General features: G+C 37.2%; 2 protein-coding genes and 1 pseudogene across 4 annotated transcripts; 2 read left to right on the forward strand and 1 right to left on the reverse strand.

Annotated features, from left to right (window-relative positions):
- Positions 1-958: 958 nt before the first annotated feature.
- LOC131535937 (uncharacterized) lies at positions 959-12,400 on the reverse strand. Of its 3 annotated transcripts, none has more exons than XM_058768474.1 (3): positions 11,067-12,400; positions 6,196-6,494; positions 959-5,985 (listed from the first exon to the last, which is right to left on the reverse strand). In XM_058768474.1, the coding sequence occupies exons 2-3, from the start codon at positions 6,251-6,253 to the stop codon at positions 5,243-5,245; spliced, it is 801 nt and encodes a 266-aa protein (XP_058624457.1). In that variant the 5' UTR covers positions 6,254-6,494; positions 11,067-12,400; the 3' UTR covers positions 959-5,242. The 3 variants fall into 3 exon arrangements, with proteins under 3 accessions (XP_058624457.1, XP_058624455.1, XP_058624454.1); XM_058768472.1 differs by having other exon boundaries at positions 959-6,039; XM_058768471.1 differs by having other exon boundaries at positions 959-6,494.
- Positions 12,401-12,547: 147 nt separating this feature from the next.
- Positions 12,548-16,014, forward strand: LOC131535936 (cytochrome P450 2K6-like). Its single transcript, XM_058768470.1, has 9 exons — positions 12,548-12,821; positions 13,453-13,615; positions 13,726-13,875; positions 13,958-14,118; positions 14,199-14,378; positions 14,685-14,826; positions 14,984-15,168; positions 15,252-15,393; positions 15,474-16,014. Exons 1-9 carry the CDS (start codon positions 12,615-12,617, stop codon positions 15,659-15,661), a joined length of 1,518 nt encoding a protein of 505 aa, XP_058624453.1. The 5' UTR covers positions 12,548-12,614; the 3' UTR covers positions 15,662-16,014.
- Positions 16,015-20,571: 4,557 nt separating this feature from the next.
- LOC131537536 (NAD(P)(+)--arginine ADP-ribosyltransferase 2-like) lies at positions 20,572-22,115 on the forward strand (annotated as a pseudogene).
- The last annotated feature ends 4,121 nt before the right edge of the window (positions 22,116-26,236 follow it).

Genomic DNA, 26,236 nt, shown 5'->3' on the forward strand with positions numbered 1-26,236 from the left:
CAAAAAATGTTCTAACTTTGGTAAATATTTTTTATTAACTTCTGTGTGAGTTCACCATCACATAAAACCACAGGTGCAAGATGTACAAAGTGCAAATGTTAAGAGTAGATTAAGTGGGATGCGAGTGAGAGGGCCCATTTCCCTGTATTCTCATAACAAACTTGAGATATATTTCCTTGTGTTATCAACAAGCAACTCAATTGTGTAAAACAATGTGCATTATAATTTTGGAAATACAATTTGATTGCACCTTTTCTCATTTGTTGTGTGTTGTTTCCACCATTAGAGTTTGTTAAAAAGGTTTTAATTTATTCAACTCAAAAGCTATTCTTTGAAGTAATGTAATTAAATCATGGAAAGGATTTCCATGTGATTAAATGGCTTTCTTTCAGCATTAAGCACTTTTGTTAGGCTAACTTAAATAAATTAGTTGGTCCAAAACATTGCTGATTAGTTGGGCTGACACTATTAAATTAAGCTGTGCCCAACCATAGTAAATAAGTTGAATCAACCTTAATAAATTAAGTTGACCCAACGTAAGTACATTAAATTGGAATAACAGAATTGCATAATGCTGAAATAAAGCAAGTTAATCATGTGGAAATCCTTTCCATGATTTTTTTATGTTCATTCAAAGAGTAATTTTTTTGAGTGCATGTGACCAAACACCCGGAAATACAAAATCACAATACAAAATAAAAGACAAACATTTTCTGCACTTACAATCGTCAATACACCAGCAAACTATATATCTTAATTGTGCTGCTTTATAATAATCCTCCAAACAGGAAAGTGACAGTCCTCCCCTTTCCTTTGGTAATTGAAGTGTTTTGAGTCGTACCATGGGTTTCTGATTTTTCCATATAAATCATTCGGTTCCAGTCATTAAATTGTTTTTTTTTTTTTTTTTTTTTGGTATCTCTACAGGTAGTGATTGAAAGAAAAACAATAATCTCGGTAAAACATTCATCCTTATAATCCTGCTCTTGAACAAAAATAATGCACGTCTCACATTATCATGTGTCTGCCTACTTTTAACAAATCCAGTTTGGTCAGTATCAATCAAATCAGGAATTATATTTTCTAATCTTTTAACTATTATTGAAGCATATATTCTATAATCTATTTTTAACACTGAAATAGGTCTGTATGTGCTGCATTCTGTCTTATCTTTTCCAGCCTTTGGTATTACAGATATAATTGCTTGTTTCAGGACACTCTCACTCTACGCTGCCACTCGCCCCGACGCCATACCAGAAGTTCCCGCCATGGGATTTTTAATGACCACAGAGACCTCGGTTTAACGGTAAAATGGTGAGCACCCCCTGCTAACCTCACTAACACCTCTTCCAACAGCAACCTAGTTTTCCCGGAGGGTACTGACCAGGCTCAACCTGCTTAGCTTCAGTGGGCAACCAGTCTTGGGCTGCAGGGTGATATGGCTGTGGCTGAAATATCTAAATTGTAAATCTTTACTGGCAGTGTGAAAAACTCTATTGTTTGAGTATTTTAAAGCCATATTTTACAAGCGTAAGAAATGACAAGGGTGTGTGCCTGCATTCCACTTTCACAATATAGACCTTCAGAGTTCTAATAGCAAACTGAGGTTTACTATGCAGTAAAAGTGAAGTGCTTTGTGTTTTATTAGTTCAAACCTCTGATGCCAGTTAGGATTATAAGGTTTGCAGTGTTTTTTGTTTTTGTTTTTACATTTGTGCCAATTTCTGGATGGTTTTCAGTATGTAAAGGCAGAACCTGGATCTCCATAATTGTAACTGTTAATCCAAGTCCTGTTGGATATTATTAAGACATTTTATTATTATTATTATTTGCCCATGCTGTCAATAGTTTTGAGTCATTATAATTTTTCTGCTTTTTTTTGTAATTGTTGTGCTTGCATTTGGACATTTTTGTTTAATTGAAACACAACTAGTAATGTTGCCTCAAACAAGCTTTTCAAAAGTATTTGGTTTAACTGTATAAGATAAGTATGGAGTTGTTTTGCTTTTTTCTGAACTGGTGTAATAAATGTTTATCTATTATTATCTGTTGCCTGTGTTGTTCTGTTTTCTTCTAGCCATTTAGTCGTGTCCGACTCTTGGCTACTTCATTGGCTTGCATCCTCCACGTCCTTCTGTCTTTTACCGCTTCCTTGAGGTCACTCATTTTCATGCTGAAGTCCATCTGGATGGTATCCAACCAGTGTGTCATTGGGCGGCCTCTCCTGCAGACAACATCACTGATTATAGCTTAGCTCTTTTTTTAGTGTGCTTACACTCACGCTAGACTGAAGTCAGTGATATTGTTTGACATGTTCTTTGCTCGCTGTATAATTTGTTTGTTGTTTGAATAATCGTGCTGCGTTATAATTAAACTTAAAATGTCTTTTTATTAAACGTGATCAGGTTAAATACAAATTCTGTCTTATTAAAATATTTGATGTCATAATATGGTAGCCTACTTGACTAAAACGTTATGATGTGTGTGATATACCCTACATTAGGCTTGTTTGAGCGCGTTTGACCAGAGACTAGAAATTAAAGAGCTGTGCTTATGGGATTGTCGGTGGCCATCTTGAGAAGCGAGAACGCTTCGGAAGACAGCTCATAAAAAGGACGAGGACATGAATGGTTTTTACAAGTCGGAATGTAAAATTACGGTAATATTGCGTGAATATTTCACATTAAATTCTGTCAGCGTGAGGGAGAGAAAAATACAGCCGCACTAGGCTATATATTTCTGGTCAGTTTAATAAATAATTAATCCCAAATCTATCACAAACATTAAGTATCTTGGGGATGATGGAGGGGCACAAGGAAAATCTCAGACCCGGCCCTGCAGCACCCCTAGTTCCAGCGGCCATGCTTACAGTATAAGTGAATTGTAATTTTACAGGTTGTTACCCCTTTGTTCCCCAAATGTCGGCATATTATTCCCCTATACCTACACGGAGGTACACTATAATTACAAAAACGTTACTCTGTAACTTCAGTTTACTTACGCAGTTCTTTGCAGTTTGCATATCTGGTTGTTACAGCCTTATTACCCAACCGTAACACATTGTTCCCTTATACCTACACGTACATTCTTTACACAATAATTACAGAAACATACACTGTAAATTTAGTATACTTACGTAGTTATTTGCGGGTTGTAATCTAAAGCGTTACCGAAAACATTCTTATTAATACATGCTCCATTTCTGGTGGAGACGTGACAAAAGTTAGCGGTCTCTCAGGCATCTCCATAGCTGCGCGCTCACATGCTGCTTATACCTGCTGCACACCCTCTTTTGAATAGCTATAAGAAGGCCTGCATGACTCAAGAAAATATATACTTAAATAATGACAATTATCAATCATTATTATACTTAAGTGTCATGACTAAAACGCAGAAATTTGCGTTCACAATCCCTATGAAAGTGAAACGCGCGTGGACGTTTTAATGATTCAGCGAACAAGAAGTTGACTGCATTTATTGACGATTTTTAAGCACAATTTTGACTGTTTTTGCTCTATTTTGCCAACGAAAATTGTTCCAAACAAGGCAGAACACTTAATTCTCCCAGCGCAGTGTGGTGTTTAATTCTAGAATAATTTGGTGTTTTAAAGCATCGGATAATAATCAATCAAGTCAATGATTCAGTGACCCATTATTTGTTGATACTGATTTCATTTGATTGGTAACACACCTGTAGTTTATAGTGTTAATTAATGTAAGTAATTAAAACATCTTCATTAGTATGCAACTTATTCTTTTCAGAAACATATGAAAGGGATGTCCTTTCTTTTTTTTTCGTGCTCTCTCACGAAGTGCGTTTGTGTTGAAAAAGGTATATGGACATGAATTTATGCCATGCATAAACTCTTACAAAGCAAAAACAAACATGTGTCCCTGCACGTAAAACAGTAACAGGAAACTTTGAACACAAAACAAGAAATAGTGCTAGATTAAGTTAATATTAACCTGCATCCTGTCTGTCTGTAGCCTATGAAGAACATTATATTCAGGTCAACTCCTCACATGCTTGTGAACGACTCTGCAGGTAAATAGTTGTCCAATTGAAGCAGGAATAGTACACACATGGCTAGTCTTTGGCATGAGTTCATGTTTGGGCACTATACACTAATGACCTCAACTAGAACATTATTTTGGAGTAGCACAAAATACACAAAAATGAAAACATGCTATTGGGTTCCTAGAACAATTAATAAGCAAATGTATAATCAAAGTTTAGAGGTAATATTAAATACAAATATTCATTATTATAACACAATTAAATAGTAATTAAAACATCTTCAACAGTATGCAACTTATTCTTTTCAGAAACATATGAAAGGGATGTCTTTTTGCCATGCATAAACTCTTACAAAGCAAAAACAAACATGTGTCCCTGCATGTAAAACAGTAACAGGAAACTTTGAACACAAAACAAAAATAGATTAGGTTAATATTAACCTACAAAACCTGCATCCTGTCTGTCTGTCTGTCTGTCTATCGCCTATGAAGATCATTATATTCAGGTCAACACCTCACATGCTTGTGAACGACTCTGCAGGTAAATAGTTGTCCAATTGAAGCAGGAATAGTACACACATGGCTAGTCTTTGGCATGAGTTCATGTTTGGGCACTATACACTAATGACCTCAACTAGAACATTATTTTGGAGTAGCACAAAATACACAAAAATGATAACATGCTATTAGTGTAACGGAATTGGCGTGACAGATGGTGAGTCTAGTCAGGGAGTCCTCTTCATGTGTTTGTACGTACGAGACCGGACAATCAGTGAGACTGAGGTGTGTGCTTTTATACCGAGGCTAAGTGGCTGTGGTGATTGGGAGCAGGTGCGGGTGATTAGGATAGGAACTCAGGTGATGGTGTTCAGTGATGACATGGTGAAGAGTGCCAGACGGATCCGTGACAGTACCTCCCCCTCCCGGAAGGCGCGTCCTGCGCCGTAACAATATCACCGGGGAGGAGGGGTGGGTGCCCTGGAAGCCGGTGCAGGACAGGGATACTGGGGAGGCATCCAGGGTGGAACAGGAGACTATTGGAGGCCATGGCGGGTCAGGGGACTCGGGCGACCAAGGCGGGTCAGGGGACTCGGGCGACCAAGGCGGGTCAGGGGACTCGGGCGACCAAGGCGGGTCAGGGGACTCGGGCGACCAAGGCGGGTCAGGGGACTCGGGCGACCAAGGCAGAGCAGGGAGCTTGGGAGGCCATGGCGGAGCAGGATTCTCAGGGGTATAGCCCCCCCCCAAAAATGTTTATGGTGAAATTGGGCATGAGATTCCTCTGGAAGGGCTCTTGGGAACGCTCAGGCAGCGCGGAGCTGGACAGAACCAGCAGAGATTCTTGAGGGTGCTCTGGCAGCGGGGACTCTTGGCGGCGCTCTGGCAGCGCGGAGCTGGAGGAAACCAGCGGGGACTCTTGGCGGCGCTCTGGCAGCGCGGAGCTGGAGGAAACCAGCGGGGACTCTTGGCGGCGCTCTGGCAGCGCGGAGCTGGAGGAAACCAGCGGGGATTCTTGAGGATGCTTTGGCAGCACGGAGCTGGACGGAACCAGCAGGGTCACAGGAGAGCTGGACGGAACCAGCAGGGTCACAGGAGAGCTGGACGGAACCAGCAGGGTCACAGGAGAGCTGGACGGAACCAGCAGGGTCACAGGAGAGCTGGACGGAACCAGCAGGGTCACAGGAGAGCTGGACGGAACCAGCAGGGTCACGGGAGAGTTGGACCGGACCAGCGGAGGCACAGGAGGGCTCTTGCGAGGGGCTGGCACTGGCGGGCACTTGCGAGGAGCAGGCGCTGGCGGGCTTGCCATACTCTTTGGCGGCGGGCTAGAATAGATGATGGTGGATGGGCTGGATGGTGGACTAGAGAGTTGAACGGTGGACTGACTCAACAGCAGAGTGGTCGGTATGTTGGGACTGGATTCAGGGGCTGGTGCGATCTCCATTATGCCTACTCGAAATGCTGACCCTGAAATCCATAGGGCAAACTCCAGGTACTGTGCCAAAGACCATCTGGGATCACCTAGTGGCATTAGCATTTTAATGTCCTCATCTAGCCCAACTCGGAAACCATCCATTAAAGTGAGGTCGCTGCAGATGGCTTGGTAATTGGTTTCAATAAATTCTTCCACATAATCCTCAACACTTCTGCCATTCTGAAAAATAAACACTGTACTACCTCCAGAAACATTGTCCTCCTTCCCGGGGCACACATTAATGGAGTCCAACTCCAGCATCGGTAAACGGTCCGGTCTTCTGTAACAGAATAGGCGTGACACAGATGGTGAGTGCAAACAAAGATATTTATTAATATAACGGAGTAGTGAAGGAATGTGGGGTGATGCGCTGGAGTGAATAACAGTCCTTAGATTTCCTTCTTTGGAGCTTGGTGAAGAGGATGACTTGAAATCCTTTCCTTACAGATGATCCGGAGAACAGGAGACACAGGGACAGAGCACACACCTCAGGAGCACGGGACTGGAGAGAGCGTGGAAACACAGAACATTAGGGAGGACCACAGGAGGTAAGTTCTATAGAAAGCTGAACTAGTCAGAGAGTCCTCTTCATGTGTTTGTACGAGACCGGACAATCAGTGAGACTGAGGTGTGTGCTTTTATACTGAGGCTAAGTGGCTGTGGTGATTGGGAGCAGGTGCAGGTGATTAGGATAGGAACTCAGGTGATGGTGTTCAGTGATGACGTGGTGAAGAGTGCCAGACGGATCCGTGACAATTAGGTTCCTAGAACAATTAATATTCAAATGTATAATCAAAGTTTAGAGGTAATATTAAATACAAATAGTCATTATTATAACACAATTAAATACAGGATTATGTGCTCTCTCAGTTGAGAGATAATAAAGCAATAACGCAATTAAATTTATTGTCATATCTGTGACCTTTTATGTCATTATGGATTCTTACATCAATAAATTCAATCAGAATAAAACGACGCTATGTAGCTATTAGCCTACCAATCCAATGAAATCAGTGTTAACAAAATCCATATTGAACATGGCATGAATTTACACAGAAATTATGTTAAAATATTAATGTTTAAAATATGACATTTTAATGTAGAAATATTAAACAAATGAAAAAAGACTACTATTTAATATGTAACTAAAACCGCCAGGAGGTGGCAGCAAGTAACGTATCAAAGAGTTATTTTAACATGATTCGTTCAATAGATAAGCACATATTCTACATCTTGTTCGAAGGATTTTGTCCACAAAATGATACGAGCACACATTATTTTAACACTACTTTATTATTTTACACACTTTAACTTAGGCACTGCAATCCATGCTCATTTTCTCTTGAAAATGACAGAATTAATTCGTTTGACAGAATTCAATGCATACACTGCCCACAGACAAATTTGCTGGTGCGTAAAACAAGTACTCTACAGGAATTCCTTAAGTTTATTGCTGTTACTTTAGCAGCCAACAACAGCACTGCTTTTTATATTTAGTTACTCTGAAAAGGTTTAAGTTATTAATTAATCAGTTAATTTAATTAATTCAGTCAATCTTATTAGACAGTTTTAGCATGGATTTGTATGGAGACTGGAACACAACAGCATCCAAATGGAAGTTAGAAACCATCATGGTGGCGCTATTCAGTTATTCAGGAAAAAGATGGATATTATAAGATAAGGAACTCATTAAATGTTTTTTTTTTTCTGCCCCACTGTATGTGATGGTAGTGAGACTGGAAAGAGCGCTCAGAACTCTTCAGATTGCATAACTTAGTGGATAGAAATGAGCTATATATATATATATATATATATATATATATATATATATATATGTATGTATGTGTGTTTTACTAGATGTGCACTCTTTTTGCCTGAATGGAGCTATGTAAAGTAGCCATGATACGATCACAAATAACGTGGCACATGAACCAAAGCTCCTAAAGGCATCTGTGGATCCGGTTGTGAGATCTGGACTCTGGAAGAACATTCAGGAGTCAGAGCTGCAGTGGCTTTGGTTTCAGAAGCAGAGAGACCAGAGACACCAGCAGATCATTTACCTTTGCATTGTGAAACTTCCACAGAACAAACACATAATTTATCATCAACAACTCAATAAATGACCTAAAATCAGACCTTTGGAAAGTAGACGTCATTGGCTTTTATCGTCTCTTTATCACTTTTACCAAAAGCGCCTTTGACTGTGAAAAGAACTCTCTGAAAGAGCTGTGTTTGAGATGTGTTACATTTAAACACACACACACACACACACACACACACACATATATATATATATATATATATATATATATTTCCTTAGATTGCACTGAATAACATGGATATGATGAAGGATCTTGCAATTGAAGCTCTATGTCTATGTCTTTCTGTATTTAAAACAAACAAACAAACAAATCAATTCAGTAGGCCTCTTTTTGGCTAAAAGCCTTAAGCTGTTTAAAGAAGCCATGCAAATTAACGGAGCAGACACGATTCTATATGCGTGTCCATCTTCTATGTGAAATACAGTAATGATAAATGTCAGTTTATGCTGTTTGGTTATGCCTCTAAGCGTGCAGTCAAAGGTTATCACACAGTACTACTATGGCCATTTTAAAAGTTTTAAATGACATTGTGGAGTCATTAGATAAAAACATTGTGCTTGTCTTTTTATTGACTTATCAAAGGCCATTGATATTGTGGATCATGATATCATGAGGCTTGGATGGGCAGGGCTATCAGAAAGTGCTATTTTGAGGTTTATTGCTTATGTGTACCTAATGTGTACAGATAGAAGGTGTTCAGACAGTTTTTGGTTATATGTTTGTTATATGTTATATTTTTATGTGTCAGCTTTAGTAGTACGTTGTAACTTTGTAGTTTATTTGTATATGCAAACTTAAGGCTGCCTATCTTTTCCAGGATATAATTTCTGACAGGCATATAACATATAAATGTGTAAAGGTGGTGCCCATGCTGCAGCCCAGTCAAGCCCAATGGTAAGACCAACAATGAGTATGAAAAACACTTAAAGTACCATGATATTATGGTTTAAAATAGTGTATTTATTATATAAAGCGCTATATAAATAAAGGTGACTTGACTTTCACCAATTTTTTTTGACATACAGGCTATCATGGTATTGCGTTACACCAGAAGAAATGGTAACACTTCTAAAAAGCGTGTTCTGGTGATTTAATCTCCCAAACTGAGCAGCCGAAAAGTGCTTCTTTAAAGGGGTGGTTAATTGCGATTTCACTTTTTTAACGTTAGTTAGTGTGTAATGTTGCTGTTTGAGCATAAACAATATCTGCAAAATTGCAGCACTGAAAGTTCAATGCAAACGGAGATATCGTCTTTTAAAATTCTAGAAGTTTAATGCCCACAAAAACGGCTGGTAAGGGACTACAACGAACTACTTCGCAGGTCTGATACATCACGAACCCAGATAAACCCCGCCCCCGGGAAACGTAATGAAGGGGGCGAGGCCATGCTGTGCTGCTTTAGAGAAGAGAAAGGGGTGCACGTAAAAATCTATTCATATATGAATCGCGATTCTGTCTTCTAATGATTCTAATGGATTCACAAGTTTCAAAATCAATGTTCTAAAGCAACTTACTGCTGTTCCTCGCGTCGCCCTGCTCTGCACAAGTTCTGCATCTCTCTCTCTCTCATTCAGATCATCAGATCAGCTCCAACAAACTGTTCCAATTATACATTTTCACATAGCAATGAGAAGCGTTATACATGGACGCGTGTGCGGTTGCCGTACTGTATTAAAGCTTTAATCAGGATAAAACCGTATATTAAAAGTTAACAGAAGCAGTAGCATTTACAAACAACAGCGTATCTAAAAGTATGAGACAACAACAAACAAACATACCATTAAGAGCCGTGCTTGCACAGGTTCTGCGCGATCCTCTTCACTAATATCCTCTGCATCTCAATCGGCTCAAATTTGATACGCAATATAGACGACGCCATTGTTTACAATACAATTGGAGCACATGCCGCTGAGCTGAGAGGCGGGACGTTTAGACGCGCACTAGAGACGGTTTAGTGAATCACAACACTCGACCAGCTAAACAACCTCAGCCAATTGCGTATTTCTGAGGGAGGGGCTTCAAAAAATCAGGAAATAATCTAGGTGTTTGTCAGAGAAGGGGTATGCTGCGTCCCAATGTGCCTACTTATACTATGCCCTTAAAGTATGTACTCTTTAAAGTGTACTCACACTTTTGGGTGTGTAGTAGAAGAGTAGGCAAGCTTTGGGACATACTATCACGTCACACAACTGCGTCTTTAACGGACCGCTCTGTCTCATCTGTTACACGCACCCTGTCACTGTAAACTGGCCTGTCAATCATCTTCTCACAGTTAACATCCTCCACATTTCATTTCATACCGTATTGGAGAGAAAAGAAGTAGCTCATTGATCTTCCAGTTGCGGGTCTTTCATTCCGAGAACTCTGCTCAGATTTTCTGCATAATGATGCATTTAAAAGTTAAATGTTAATTATTAGTAACTCAAACCCCTTTTTTTAATCCTCTCTAACGTTAGGTAGATCGCACGCATCCGCCACGTTTGTAATTTTTCTAACGCGTTTTATTCGTGTTTGTAGTTCTGGACCGAATCCTTCGCCAAAGCGCAATGTATTGTGGGCAATTGTAGTCATTAGATTGTGTACAAATCCACACTTCAAAAATCGACCTGAAATAGTAGACCATCCAGGCACTTTTGGCATTCTCTTTTCAACATACTATGCTTTGGGACACACTTATTGTAATCTCACATACTATTTAGGATGGATAGTATGAACATTGGGACGCAGGGATAGTCTCGCATAGCCAGACCTTCAGACTGATGGCTGAAGGTCTGGAATAGATGGCAGCTTTCATTGGCCAAGGCCCACCCATGAGGCCGTTTGACCGACATGTCAAACAGCCAATCACAGTTCGTTTCATTCAGCGTCACGTTTCGGGGCGTGAAAATGTCACCTCAATAACAGACCGGTGTGTGAAACTCTCGGATGTATTTGAAAGATTCTATGTCGCGAACTTTAAATATTTCACATACTTTCGAAAATTCAGCATTTCGTCGTCACAGTTGTAAACACGGCGGCTTTCTTCTTTAGTGAGGGAGTGTGGCGTCACGACGTCTCCCGGAAATCCTGCAGAATTCAACCAATCCGACGACGACTTCGACACTCCTGAAGTGTTTCCAGATAAGTGTGCCATATGCATCAGATGTTTAGCCAACGGTCCGTGGATGTGATGCCTGAGGCTGAGACTAGAGAAGGGACAGAGAATAAAGGTAAATTATGTGAAAAATGTTGTGTTTTTAAAAAAACGAAGCATGAACACATGTTAGATTGCACCCCATAAACACAATCAAGCATAGAAAAAAAAAACAGTCAACCACCCCTTTAAAAGCAGTCAGCAGCCCAGACTGAGAGACCAGAAAACTAGCTTTTTTTTAACTGGACAAAATCTGTTTGCATGAGTGCAAACCACAATAACACATCAGATTTTTTTTCACATCCATTCTGAGTCCCCTTCATATGAAGAGATATATAAACAAGTAGACATGAGCAGAAGAAAATGAGCATGAATCAATATACAACCAGATCAACTTTTCAAACTTTTTTTTTTGTTTTTTGTTTTTTAGATGGACAAATCTTGTTGCATGAATGCATAACACAATAATACATTATATATATATTACATCTGTTTTAAGTCCCTTTCATATGAAGAGATATATAAACAAGTAATGAGGAGAAGGAAATGAGCATGAATCAATGTAAAAAAATTTAAATGACTTCTTTACTTCTTTTTTTTTTATCTGCAGGGATGTCTTTGTTTATTCATATTAAACTTTTAACCTCAGATAAACAGGTAGGTGGTAAAAAAGTAGTGTACAAATTTAGGTCACCTTGTATAAACCTCTTTATTAAAGAGGACAAGTTGTTCTATTGAAAGCGTTCAACTCAGTTTAACACATATATACAAATTCAATGCACGTGCCTCTGTTATTTTTTAAACTATTTTGAAATTCAGGTCAGTGTTCAAAGTGCACTGTGGGAATTTGCTGTTCTTGTCTGATTCAAGACCATAAAGCAATCACTTATGAACAATGCTGATGAAATTCAACCCAGGCTTTTAGCGGATCATTTTTTATTTTCATTATTAAAAAATAAATAAATGCATTTGTAAATTTTACAAATTTTTACACATTTACATAAATCCTTGGATTTGGTTCAGTGGAACAATTTCATTAGGAATGGGTTTATGAACAGTTTACATGTAAATTCCTTTTATTTGTGTTTCAAAAATAAAGTTAAATGTATTTTTTAATGATGTGTTTATATTTAGTGCTGCAAAACAGAGTTCTTATTAACAGGGCTGTTGTGTATGACAAAGATGAAAATAATTAAAAACCCAATAAAAATGGTTGTTATTCTTACACTAAAGAGATATTTCAGATGGTTTAATCTTTTAATTATTGATCATTTCTTATGGCCCCTCCTATAGTTTACCTACAGGGTATATAAGAGCAAGACTACAACCCACATCAACCCTACACAAGTGATTGATCTGTGCGTGTGTATGGTAGATCTCTCTGACTATGGCTTTAATAGAAGCATTACTCTCTGAGGGCTCCGGGACAGGTGTATTTGGTGCCCTGCTGTTGTGTTTGGTTATTTATCTGTTCTCCATCAGCTGCAGCTCTCAGGATGGGGAAAAAAAATATCCTCCAGGACCCAAACCACTGCCACTGGTGGGGAACCTGCACACGCTCGACCTCAAGAAAACCTACCTGAGCCTTTGGGAGGTGAGCAAAAATGCTTCAGACAGCTGATTTTGTTTTGATGATTTGACGTACAGTGTACTAACTTTTACTATTAAACAGGCATAGATTTAGATCAAGGATGTATCTCAATTAAATATATAGACTGTCATATGAGATAGATAGATAGATAGTAAAGCATTCAGTATAATATCATAGCTAAATATCTATCTTCTGCATTAATGATCTTCAGACTACATTGTCAGGGTATTCCCTCTTGTACATTATTGCTTAAATGGTACACGTGCCAAGTAGGCATTTGCTGGCATGCTTACAGTGTTAAAAAATGACAAATATGTCACCTAGTTCTCACACTGACTAGGGTAAGAGTCAATGGTAATGACTGTGGAGATGGGCATCACGCCAGCAGGCAAATGCACAACAGTGCACTGTGTTCGAAGGTAACCTGGGACAGAATGAGGTGTAAAGAGGGTCATTCATGATAGCTAAGGTAGATTTGTGACCAAGCTGTATAATTTGAATGATCTAGGATTGAGTAAAAATCTCATATATTTAAAAATGCTGTGTTCTGCTAGTAAACCAACCAGACAGAGCATAGATGAGATGATGCCAATAGAATATAAATTTCAATAGCTCCATCTTTTCTGTCTTGCAGCTGTCAAAACAATATGGGTCAGTTTACACAGTGCACTTTGGCCCCAAAAAAGTGCTGATATTGTCAGGTTACAAGGCCGTCAAGCAGGCGCTAGTGAACCTTTCAGAGGAGTTTGGAGACCGAGATATTACTCCCATATTTCATGATTTCAACCAGGGATATGGTAAGGAGGGTTTCACATCTTCAGATGATCATTTAATAAACACCTTATTTTTCAGTAGATATCAAATTAATTCAGCACTTTGGAGTAATGGATAAATGATTTCTCTATAGGGATTGTGTTTTCCAATGGTGAAAACTGGAGGGAAATGAGACGCTTTGCTCTTTCGAACCTGCGAGACTTTGGAATGGGCAAGAAAAGAAGTGAAGAGATAATCATTGAAGAAACACAATATTTAAAAGAGGAATTTGAGAAGTTTGAAGGTAAGACTGTGAAGCCCAAGCACAAGATGATGCTGTGACTGAAACAGATTTAAATATTAACATCTTGTTCACCCATGTGCAGGAAAACCATTTGAAACAACTCTGCCATTAGCCATGGCTGTTTCAAACGTCATCTCTGCAATTGTCTTCAGCACCAGATTTGAATATAGCAACACTAAGTTACATCGCATGATTAAACGAGCTTATGAAAACATGAGGATGACTGGATCAGCTTCAGTTCAGGTACCCAGAGACTTCTAATGCTTTATTTTGGAGTCGAAGTGTATGTACATTGCTCATTATGCAATTCTGCTTGTTTGCAGCTCTACAACATGTTTCCTTGGATTCGTCCTTTTGTGGCGAATCAGAAACGTCTTATGAACAACGTCAAAGAAACATTCAGACAAAGCGAGGAAATAATAAATGGTCTGAAGAAGACTCTGAACCCTCAGGACCCCAGAGGAATCGCTGACTCTTTCCTGATACGACAGCAAAAAGATGAGGTACTGCCTGTAGTTTTAAATTAAATAAATTCACAGTAAGAGCAAGCAACAGCACGCACATCAATCTCAAATGGGTGCTCGACTAAAAAACAAGTAGAAGCATATTAGAAATGCAAAGTTGGCAACACCAAAGCTCCAAAAGTATCGAAGAAATTTATTTAAAAACACTATGCGAATTTTTTAAATAAATTTCTTTGATACTTTTGGAGCTCTGGTGTTGCCGACTTTGCTTCTAAAAATTAAATAAATTCGCAATTACATTCTGACCTCTCACTTTCTTTGCTTTCACTGTCATGATTTCTGCAGGAATCTGGCAAGACAGACTCTTTTTATAATTCAAAGAATTTATATTGTACAACGAATAACCTATTTGGTGCTGGGACCGACACAACGGCCACAACACTTCGCTGGGGTCTTCTGCTCATGGCCAAATACCCTGAAATACAAGGTATGGTTGCATCTTAATGCAGGACTATTGCATTATTTTACAACAATTTGAATTCTGGAAGTCCGCAAAGCTAATTATAAACCATGCAAAGTGTCAATCAGAGTAAAGTAGTAATGATGTTATAAATGCTCATATTGTGGTCTTGTTAATTTCTAAGCTGACGTCCAAGATGAGATTGACCGAGTGATCGGTGGACGTCAGCCCACGGCGGAAGACAGGAAGAACTTACCATATACTGATGCTGTGATCCATGAAATCCAGAGATTTGCAAATGTAGCACCCCTTGGTTCCCCCCGTCAAACCACCTGTGACGTTCACCTGAATGGATACTTCATCAAGAAGGTCTGGGTCCAGTAAGAGCATGCAATGTTTTGATTATGTGTTTGCACCATGAATCATTAATCTTTTTTTTTTTTTTTGCACAGGGTACCAGTGTGTGGCCGCTACTGGTATCTGTATTGAGGGATGAAAATGAATGGGAAACTCCTGACAGCTTCAACCCAAAACACTTCCTAAACGATCAGGGCAAGTTTGTCAAAAAGGACGCCTTCATGCCCTTCTCTGCAGGTGCAGTAGACTTCAAATTCACCATTTATTGTGCAATTGCAGGTGCTTTTAGTTCATCCTTTGCTTATTTTTGTTCTCAGGTCGCAGGGCTTGTCCTGGAGAGAGTTTGGCCAAGATGGAGCTGTTCCTGTTCTTCACCTCCCTTCTTCAGCGTTTCCACTTCAGTCCTCCTCCTGGAGTTTCTGAAGATGATCTGGATCTCAAGCCAGTCGTGGGCTTCACCCTGAACCCAGTCCCACACAAACTATGTGCAGTCAAACGGTCTTAACATCATATCTGCTGTTAAATGTCTGTTACTCTGTTTGTTTTTGTTTTGTTTTTTTCGCTTGTATATTGCATTTATTCATTTAGCTTTCCACTGGAAGCACATTCAATGTTTATCACTTTTTAGATAAATAAATATAGTGCCTTTGCTTTTCTTATGTTTAAAAGCATACTAAGTATGTAAATACATTTATCACTTTAAAATCATGCAAATATTTTTAGTAAAACTGATGATAGCACTTATATTAAGTAATGAACTTGGAAGTAATGTGAAAATAGTTGTATACAGATGCTTCCTTTAACCAGAAGATGAGGACAGAGAAAATAATCATCAATAAATAAATAAACTTTTCCACATTTTTGGTTTCTTCTTGGTTTTTTTATTTCTATTTTTAGCAGTCAAATCAGGATCTGGTTAAACTAAAACCAGTTGCTTGTAAAAAATAGATTTCATAGGCCTATGACTGATTAACTGTAGCTAAAATTTAACTGGCCAAGTGCCAGTAACTAAACGGCAACATAGTCAATGAATGTTGTGACAATGAAATTGGAAAATAATGCTTTAATCATCATCTTTTTGATCAGAGGGTCATGTTCACCTTGCATTTTAGTGCCAACTTGCTCAAACGTTTTCTCACATGTGTAGCTTGATTAATGACTCAGTCTGAAGAGCGGTGACATCAATAACTTTAAAAATAAATAAAAACTCTAAACCAACTCCAACAGACCAAGGTCAGGCAATAATGTGTTATAGAGCCCTTTTCGGACGGGACTAGTTTTCCTTGATGAGAAAAGAGAAATTGTGATTTACGTGCAATTTTTTTCCCTACAACTTTGGAAAAACTGGTAAATCTGCTAAATCAGACTTTCGAGAAATCTAACCTGAAAGGGTTCTGACTGTGGTATATTTTCCACAATGCTTTTGCACATTTTTTTCCCCCATTTATTTTGACATTTGTGGAGTACCGCATTATTTCTCATGGCACACAATTGCTCGATTCCACTTGATGTGAATAATAGACAATATTTTGTGCCCTGGATATTAATATTTATTTCAAAACAGATAATTACTTTGTGGTTCGTCTGAGGAAATGCAATTGTTTCGCATATTCATGAACACAGGCCATAAATTTACAAAAACAGTACTCATGCCGCCCTATACAAATAATTTTCTGTTTTGTTCACTCCCTGCATATGTCAAACCTCAGCGAACTCTTATTATATAACCAGGGTACTGATGTAAAGTTCAGCAAACTGCTGTTCTACAGTGGAACAGAAAATGTGCACAGTGCATGAGGTACACGCTCCCAGGGCCGCTGCTGGCCCTGATTGTATTGTTGTGCCCCCTCCCTCAAATATTATGGAAGTAAAAAAAATTAAAAATACGCCTACTATAGGGGTCAAAATAGAACTTTAATAAAATATGAAAGTAAATAAATAAATTGTAATTAAATTCTATTATTTACAAATTACAATTGTAGCTCTAGACAGTTACCTATGGCAGTAATACAGTTGTCTGATTGATTTTATGGCATTCAGAAATCACGCAAAAGAAAATTAAGCAGTTTTACTACGAAAACCATGATTAATTTTTGTAAGGGTTGTGATGTCCACATGTTTTTTTGTTGAAATTATAGAGGTTGTGTCATCTATAGCAAAAATGTGGCCAAAAATGGATATTTATAATGGATATTTGAATTAAATGTTTGGTCAATAGCCTATTAAACAAGGATATGATCGTCCTGTAAGTATAACAGCAGCAATTACCAGGCCTTTGGCTCCCTTTGCAGGCATTTGTTGAAAAAAAAAAAACAATAGACACATCACAAAATTTGTAATGGTTTTACTGGTTATAATGGGATTTTTATTGGTTTTAATGGAAACTGTAATGAGCCCTGTTGGTCTCTACTGGTAATTGGTTTCTTTCTATTGGTGGCTGGCTTGTTAAAACCAATAAATCCTAATGGAATATGTCCCAAAACACACTACAGAAAACCATTTTTTAATGGTTTTAATGGTTAGAAGTTGACGGTTTGTAATTTTTGTAATGCTATTTGTAATGCTAGTCATTTCAAAGGCTGTTGTTGGCTTAGGTTTGTTTTTATAACCACACACACACACACACACGCAAAATATTATCTCTTTGTATAGGCCTATTATTATTTGAAGTAACAAAACCATGGTTAATTTGTGGTTACCATGGCTACAAGAACCATGATTTTTTTAATTTATTTTTATTCGTGTTAAAACCATAGCCAAGTTTCGTAAGGGAACATGGAAACTCGTAGAGAATATTAGATGTGATATTAAAACACGTTATTAACCTCAACACCCAAAAATGTTTCACAGGATTATGAATGTAGCTTACCTGAAAGTGAGGCACGGGCTTCATTTTCATCTTTTTTTTTTTCTTTTCTTTTTTTTTTTCTTGGCGCCTGATTGCTGATGTCTTTTCTCTATTATAGATCAGTGGCATAGACATATAAAACACCTAGATGCCTCACTGGTCGCTTTGAGCCGTTGCTGCGATATGTCAACGCTGCCTTCCATGTTTGTTGTTAGGGCAAGACTGCCTTAAAAATGGAGGTAAACAGGGGAGCTGTGGTTTTTTCGGGATAAAAACACTATAACGTTTACATTTATCAACCGATTTCAGTGGTTTGTGATCTACATGGAGTTAAAAAATAACTCTGCCTCCAGTTATTTTAATTAGGCTTGTGCACAGTCAAAGTATAGTAAAAGTGATATGTAATATTAAAAAGTATATGTATTACAATTTGTAGTAAAGTGAATAATATAAAAAGCGAGCACGATAACATAAGTGATATAATAGATTTATAATAGCACAAATTATATGTAGCCTAATACCATAATAAATAAATGAATAACAATAGATTAATAATAGCAAGTATAATATGTCATATCAAGGGTGGAATAATACAGAATAAATTAATAGTAAATTATAAAGTAAATTAAATAATTGTGAAAAGTACAGTTTTATAATGGTACTTGTGTAATAATTATTAAACAAAGACTCAACTAATGACAAGCCAAAAGTTTTGGTCATGAATTCCAAATTGTGTTTAATTAATGAGCTCCTTGAGTATAATATATATATATATATGGCTATAATTAAATATGAGTTCACATTAGTTGTCTAGCTTTCTTGTCAGCAGATAAATGCAGTGAGTAACACATTATAGAAATGTATACAGTAAATTTGAATGTTGTATAGTGTAACAGTTAACTGCAGTAGTTTACAAAAGGTAACGGTAAACATTTTTTCATCACTTATTAAGCTTGTCTAATGTTAATTCCAACATGTACTGATGTATTAAACAATAATAGTATTATTTTTAAATATTGTGCATTAAATTAAATAATTTTTTTCTACTTGTGTCTTTAGGAAAGCCATCATCTGTAATGTAAGACACCTAAGACAGTGAGTGCTACAGGGAGACAGGAAGGACAGCTGGTTGTCCTGCAGTGCCAACCACATGTGACCATATGAACACCCAGATGTGTTTGAGAACTTGAAGATGAAATGCAATGTAGTTCAAATGAGTCATTTGTTTGTGAATCAAACTGAGCACGCTGTTGTAGCATTACACCTGCTAAGACAATTCAATATGTGCAATCTGAATTTAATAATAATATTTATTTTGTGGAAACACTGCTGTGTGGGAAGCTCTGACAGAGAAAAACACTATAGATACGTAAGAGAAAGCTGTAAAATGTAAGTGCATCATCTTTTGTTCTTGAATGGAGGCCTAATCTGTCTGCTGCACTTGAGCAGGTTCAGTTTTTAGAGTGAATGAAAACTTTTTAAGCGTATATATGCTGTATGATGTGATTAAAATCATACTTATTTTACTGTGCTGGGGATTATTATGAGCAAACAAATTTAAAAATGTAATCTGAACACTATGTAATCTGACATCTTTTTTCTTTTTTCTTTTTTTTTACAGAAATTCTACGCTGCTGCATGAACATTCATCAAACATATAAGGTGCGAATTTTGGCTCTGGTCCTAATGATTGTAAAAAAAACTGTAATGCTTAAGATTTAATAATTACCTTACAATATATATTTATACATATATTTCAAGGCTGCAATTTAGAAAAACTTTCAGGCTAATGCTGCTGAAATGGAGGTCAAGGGACTATGAAGAGGTGGCTCCAGCTGATCAAAAGGGTGGACTTCAGGAGGCAGACACACTCTGTGAGTTTAAAAGATCCATCTCTTTAACCTTCCATACACATGACACACTATCACATTTCTATAATTCAAATCCCTTAAAGGATCTTTATGCTGCACCAATTAGTGTAAACAGCAACACTTGGCAACACATCCCATTATATCTAATGTACTTGTTAATTTGTAAGAAGAACGACATCAGTGCTTATATTAGTCGCTTATATACTGTCTCACCCTTATCCCTAGGTTACAGTAATCAGCTGATCCAGCCGTATCCAGACCAGACGGTGGACCTGCACCCAGGAGCAACCACAACACATCCCTGACTGTCAGCGGAGACCATGTCAGCTGGATGACAGATCCCTGTGAAGACCTCATTGATGGCCCCAGCACAGATCCTCGGCAAAGACTACGAGAACCAGACAAGCTCTCTGCACAGACCCTTTTTACCAGATTCACCTGCTAGCGTGATGTTTCTTCAAGCAGAAGAAGTTGGATGAAATATTCTGAATGATATCAATCCATAATCTGTCTTGTGACGCAGCCTGGAATAATCACACCATGTTCATTCGTTTGGCCAGACGAGACTGTTTTCTGACTGAGCCTGGAGTTAGATTTTGCTGTATTTGGCTGAGCAGTATTTTGGGTGGCTCGCCAATGTACTAGATTTCTCTAAAACATAAAATAAGTAAGCTTGACCAAAGTTCTTGTGGGGAGAAGAATTTATTGAAGGTAGCAGTGTAGCAGTTCTTCAGTAGTGATGTTAGCATGTCAATCCTTCAAACAATCTTAACCCAAGGTACTGTCTGTGAGACCAGACCTTTATACCTGGTAACAAATGTGCTACAAACAACACAATAACACCCCATGGAGAGCCAATGATAGAGCAACCTTATGATGACCTGATAGGACCTCTCCCATGGAGAGCCCATGATTCATTGACCTGATGTTGACCTAAGAGGCTAATTATATGGGTCATTTGGTTCACACTTTTGTAAATATAAGTACAGCTGGCTACAGCTGATTGCAAATACATTTGACTAAAGTTAATTAAAAACAAATAATCTTTTAAACCACATATAAACCAGACTCTTACAGGTGTTGCATTATAAACAGCTAACAGTTGAGTTGATAAATAAGCTGATGCACCATCATCACACTTCAGCTATTGTTTCCCACACAGACAGACACCTTTTTAGCATCTGAATGTGAGCGACAGACTTTTCTGATCATCTCATCTCGTCGTTGCTCCTGAACTCCTGAAAAGTAAACAGACTACAGTATTCTCAGGTCATTTTGGGGTCAGTATAAGTCAAAGTCAATATATCAGTGAACATCACAGGTTTAAATGCATATGAAATCCTGTCATGTTTCTTGTCTTTCAGCATCTGTGCTTCACTAGATCTACTAGAATCATCTGAGGGATTTGACTGAATCAAGATGCAGCTGATTACTGAAGCTCTTCTTCTCATTTTAGTTGCTCCAGGACAGGTAAGCTTAGCATGAATATTACAGTCACAAATACTGATGATTAATCATTATGATTCCTGATGCTGCAGGATCACAGAGCTGCTGCTGCTGCTGTTGAAAAGATGTTTCCATTGGATATGGAACCAAATTCAGTTGATGACCAATATGAGGGTTGTAGAGAGAAAATGGCAAACCTGGTAAAGACAACATATCTAAAGAAGGAAATCAACAGCTCAACTGATTTTAAAATTGCTTGGAAAAAAGCGAAAGACTTTGTCAAGACCCAAAATTACAAAGACCTGACAAATAATAATTTAATTGCTATTTATGTGTACAGTGATAGTAATTTATTTAAGCATTTTAATCCTGACACTCGTTACGGTAAAAAACATTACAAACAAATGAGATACAAATGGTATTCACTTCACTTTCTGTTAACAGAAGCGATACAGATTCTGAAGAAAACTCAAAATAAATGTTATTCAACTTTTCGTGGTACCAAAGCTGAATTTGATAAGCATGTTCTGAACAAAGAGGTTAGTTTTGGCCAGTTTGCTTCTTCCTCTCTTGTTCATAAAAAAGCACAGTTTTGGAAATGTATCTTGTTTTGAAATCCACACGTGTGAAGGAGCTGATGTGCCAAAATACTCTAAGCTTCCTCATGAGAAAGAGGTACTGATTCCTCCATACGAGAAGTTTAGAGTCACTGCTGTCAAGACAAGAAAAGGTCAGAAAGATCTCTGGTGTGACACTGTGTACACTGAAAAAAGTGCTAAGTTGACTTAACTTAAAAAAATGGAGGAAACCTGTTGCCTTAAAATTATTAAGTAAATAATAAAAAAAAAAAAAAAAAAAAAGTTAAGTGAACTTGACAATTTACTTAACTTATTTTTTTAATTATCATTTACTTAAAAATGTTAAGGCAACGGGTTTCCTCAATTTTTTTTAAGTTAAGTCAACTTAGCACTTTTTACAGTGTATGGTTTGAAAAGCTCTGGAAACAGAAGTGACCTGAACTGTGCTCTATTAAAAAAACCAACCAAGACCATAATGAAGTAATGTGTTGTGTGCTGAACAAAATTGAATTCACGTGATAAAATCATGTACATCAGTTCCAAATATAATGTTTTTTTTTTTATCAGTTTTGTTCAATAATTTTTTGTCAGAAAAATGTATTAGTAGCTAGCAGTTAAATGAAAAGGATTAGCCTAATTTAAGTAGTAAATTGAGAAATTCTAATTAATTAGGTTTGTTCAACAAAACATTTAATTATTCAAGTCTTCTTATGTGAACTTTAGAAAAGCTTATCTCAGTTTGATTAAGTTCACTGAACATTTTCTTAGTGTATTCATTTGAAAAATATGTAAGGGTTTATACACGAGTCTTAAAGCCATTGCACACTGAGTCCGAGATTTTCGCATGGGTTTTTTCATATTCCTCATCCTTTCCTATCAAAATGCTTGCTATGGATGCGAAAACGCAGAAAATCGAACCTGATCCAAATTTTTTTTATGACGGACGAAGGTTTCGGAGGCAGTATGCAAACGTGATTGACACAACGTCATCGTATTTATTTTTAACGTACGAAAATTTTGGACTCAGTGTGCAAAGACCTTTACTCATCTTAGACAGACAGGAATTCAAGAGTATTTCCTATTTGAAACCACACAAACCAGACCTTCATAAGTGCTGCTTTATCAGAGTAGATGAGAAGATTCACTCTTTCAACTCTCGCCCATTCGAGACGTGTCTCTGGTACAAGAAATAGTAGGTGAGTCTTTACTCACTTACTCATTCGTGTTGCCAGATCTTGCTAGAAAAATAACACAAACAACTTCATAATAAACCAAAATAAATACAAATATTTAACATCAAAATATGACCAAGTTCCCACTTTATAAGTTCATGAACCAGATCGTTTTGTGACCTATGCACAAACAACACTCTCATAGACATTTAAAACAAAGAGGGCATGGCAACACTGCGTGAGAAGTGTTCTGCAGAGCATAGGCTATACCAGGGGACTCCAAACTCGGTCCTGGTGGGCCGGTGTCCTGAGTTTAGCTCCAACTTTTCCTAAACATACCTGCCTGGAAGTACACACACAAAACCATAATTTGGGGGATTCACTCCTTATTTTAATGCAGTTGTCACTCCTGAAACTTTACAGTGTGGTCAGAACCATATTATAAACTGTTATGAAATTTATCAACAGTCAAAAGTGTTAATAACAGCTTCAGACAATAACAGTCAAAAGTCGCTTACAGATTTGTGATATAATCAGCTGTTCTAACCCAATCAATGAATGATGGTGTGTACAAGTGAAAACTGGTCATTGTAACTCTTTGAAACAGCACCACTTACTGGCCATAGTCTGAAATGAATTATAACTATTTATTACAATAGCCTCGTCAATAATGATTCCTCGGCACGCACTTTGAGGTTTGGTTCAGATTATTAATGAGCTGGATCTCTCACCAGTCATAGATCTGATCTTCAACCCTTATAACCTACAAACTGTGTGCAGTCAGTAGAGCAAAAAGATTAAACTGATCCAACAATGTGCCAAGAGTAGATCAAAACAAAAATCAGACCAGATTTTAACATTTTTTAAAGACAATGTGAGTGGCGTTTGTCTGTGTAAAGTACTGTACTTGATCAAATGTCAAGATTTTAGGAACTACCTTAATTTTGACACTGCTATCTGTTGTAAAGATGCATACTGCTAGATTACCAGTATGTTTAATCATTTTAGTGTCACATCTTTCAGATCCGCACCTTTGCATGTTTTGCAAGCATCCTTTCTGTGATTACTCAAGAATCTGAGTGAGTTTACATAAATACTAACCAAATGACCTTTCTGCACCTTTTTCAACCTCTTCTGCTCACCAAGGCTGCATTTATTTGATCAACAATACAATAAAAGTGCAATTTAAAGAATTATTATTACAATTTAAAATAACTGTTTTCTATTTGAGTATATATTTAAAATGTAATTTATTCCTTTGATGCAAAACTGAATTTCCAGCATCATTACTGCAGTCTGCAGTGTCACATAATCCTTCAGAAATCATTCTTGATTTGCTGCTCAAGAAACATTTAATTATTATTATAAATGTTGTAAACATTTATAATGAGAATTAAATACACGCTGATTAACAAAAACCCAGTTTTTTTTCCTTTTGAACTCAGGCTTTTGAACTCATATTGTCAAAACTGAAATTTCCTGGCTTTTTTCATGATAACTGAGGTCTAGGGGATATGTAACTACCATATAAGTTTCAAAGCAGTCAATCCACAGTAAAATGCACACAACCTGCATAAAGTAGCTGTGTTTATTCACAAGCCCTTGTGACTTCCGTAAAAATGTGACGTCCGAACTACTCAGTCACCGCTTTCAATCATCCCCCCGAGCACCGACCACCCTCCTTTTGCCAAACCCCCAGACAGACAACAGTAAAAGACAATACTTTATTGACCCTTTTCTGATAAGAAGTGTGCACTGCAAACGCAAGCATTTTTGACAATCGTTTCGGTCCAGTCCGCTCGTTTTATCTCGTTTAACCACAGCTGTCGTCTGTTTTTTTGTCTGGCAGTGGCAGCATGCAATCAAATTTCTAATTTAAGGCTGTATTACATCGATTCTGGCACCCAACATCACAACAAGATGATATTTTAAGCTCTTATGTAACTTAGCCGAATCTGCGCTGGTTTAAATGGGCCGCCTCCAGTTCTCCCTTTTTTTTTTTTTAATTGAAGAATGATTGAACATTACCAAAATGTAAATCCAGATACACAAAATATAATAGCAATCTTAAACTGTAGAACAGTGTTTCAGAGGAGAAAAATAAATAAATGAAATAAACACATAACCACATGGGGATAAATAAAAAATAAGACAATTAAACAATAATGCAAATTTTCTTCCTTTTTCCTTAGGACATATTCAAAGATTGCATCGGGGGAGCTATATCAGAAAAAAAAAATTCTCCATGAAATCCAACAATATGTCATTCTTTTTGTTATTAATTTGCATTAGAGACTTTTTCAAAGCTTCCATTTCTGATAAAAATCGATTACATTTTGGTGTGCATTTTGCAAATTTCTGTTTATGAATATAATATTTACCTTGCAAAATGTAAAAGTTAAGGACATACTCAATCATTTTACTTTTGTGTCAATCAATACAAATAACGTCTTTTAAAGATAGCATATAATTAACATTTCTTTGCAAAAATAGAAAGGCACTAACATCAGACCAAAATCTACGAGACAAATCACAATTATAAAACAAATGACACAAGTCTTCCTCATGTGTGTTACAGAAACTGCAAGTGTTGTCAATGTCCATGAATTTAGACAGAGCTACTGTACATGAGTAAATTTTGTGAAGTATTTTAAAATGCACCTCTTTAACTTTATTCAAAATACAAAATTTGTAAGGATTTGATCAGGTCGCTTTCCAAGCAATATCAGAGATTTTTGCATTCCAAAAGAATTTTCCTCTAGGGGAGATTTTATGTTTTGATTGCAAAATTTGTCTAATATGTTTATTATTACAAGACGAAGAAAATATTTACCATCAACTTTTAATTCTGGAAATATCCTTTCATTGCTTCCAAAAGAGAGGTGATTATTTATTAGTTGTATCAACCCATTTGGAATAGCTTTAACCACTTGTTGAAATTCTTTAAACTTGAAAATTGTAAACATGCATAAAGTCTTCATAAGACAGAATGTTTCCACTCTCATAGAACATATCTATAACAAAATATATATTCCTTTCAAACCACCTGTGCAAAAATAACGATTTATTCCTGGAAGTAATAAGACAATTGTTCCATAAAAGCATTTTATGCGGAGAAAAGTTGTGATGGAAACAAATTTTCCAAGCCAATAATACTTGCTGGTG

Source organism: Onychostoma macrolepis, chromosome 03 (assembly GCF_012432095.1).
Source record: "Onychostoma macrolepis isolate SWU-2019 chromosome 03, ASM1243209v1, whole genome shotgun sequence".
Lineage (NCBI taxonomy): Eukaryota > Metazoa > Chordata > Actinopteri > Cypriniformes > Cyprinidae > Onychostoma > Onychostoma macrolepis.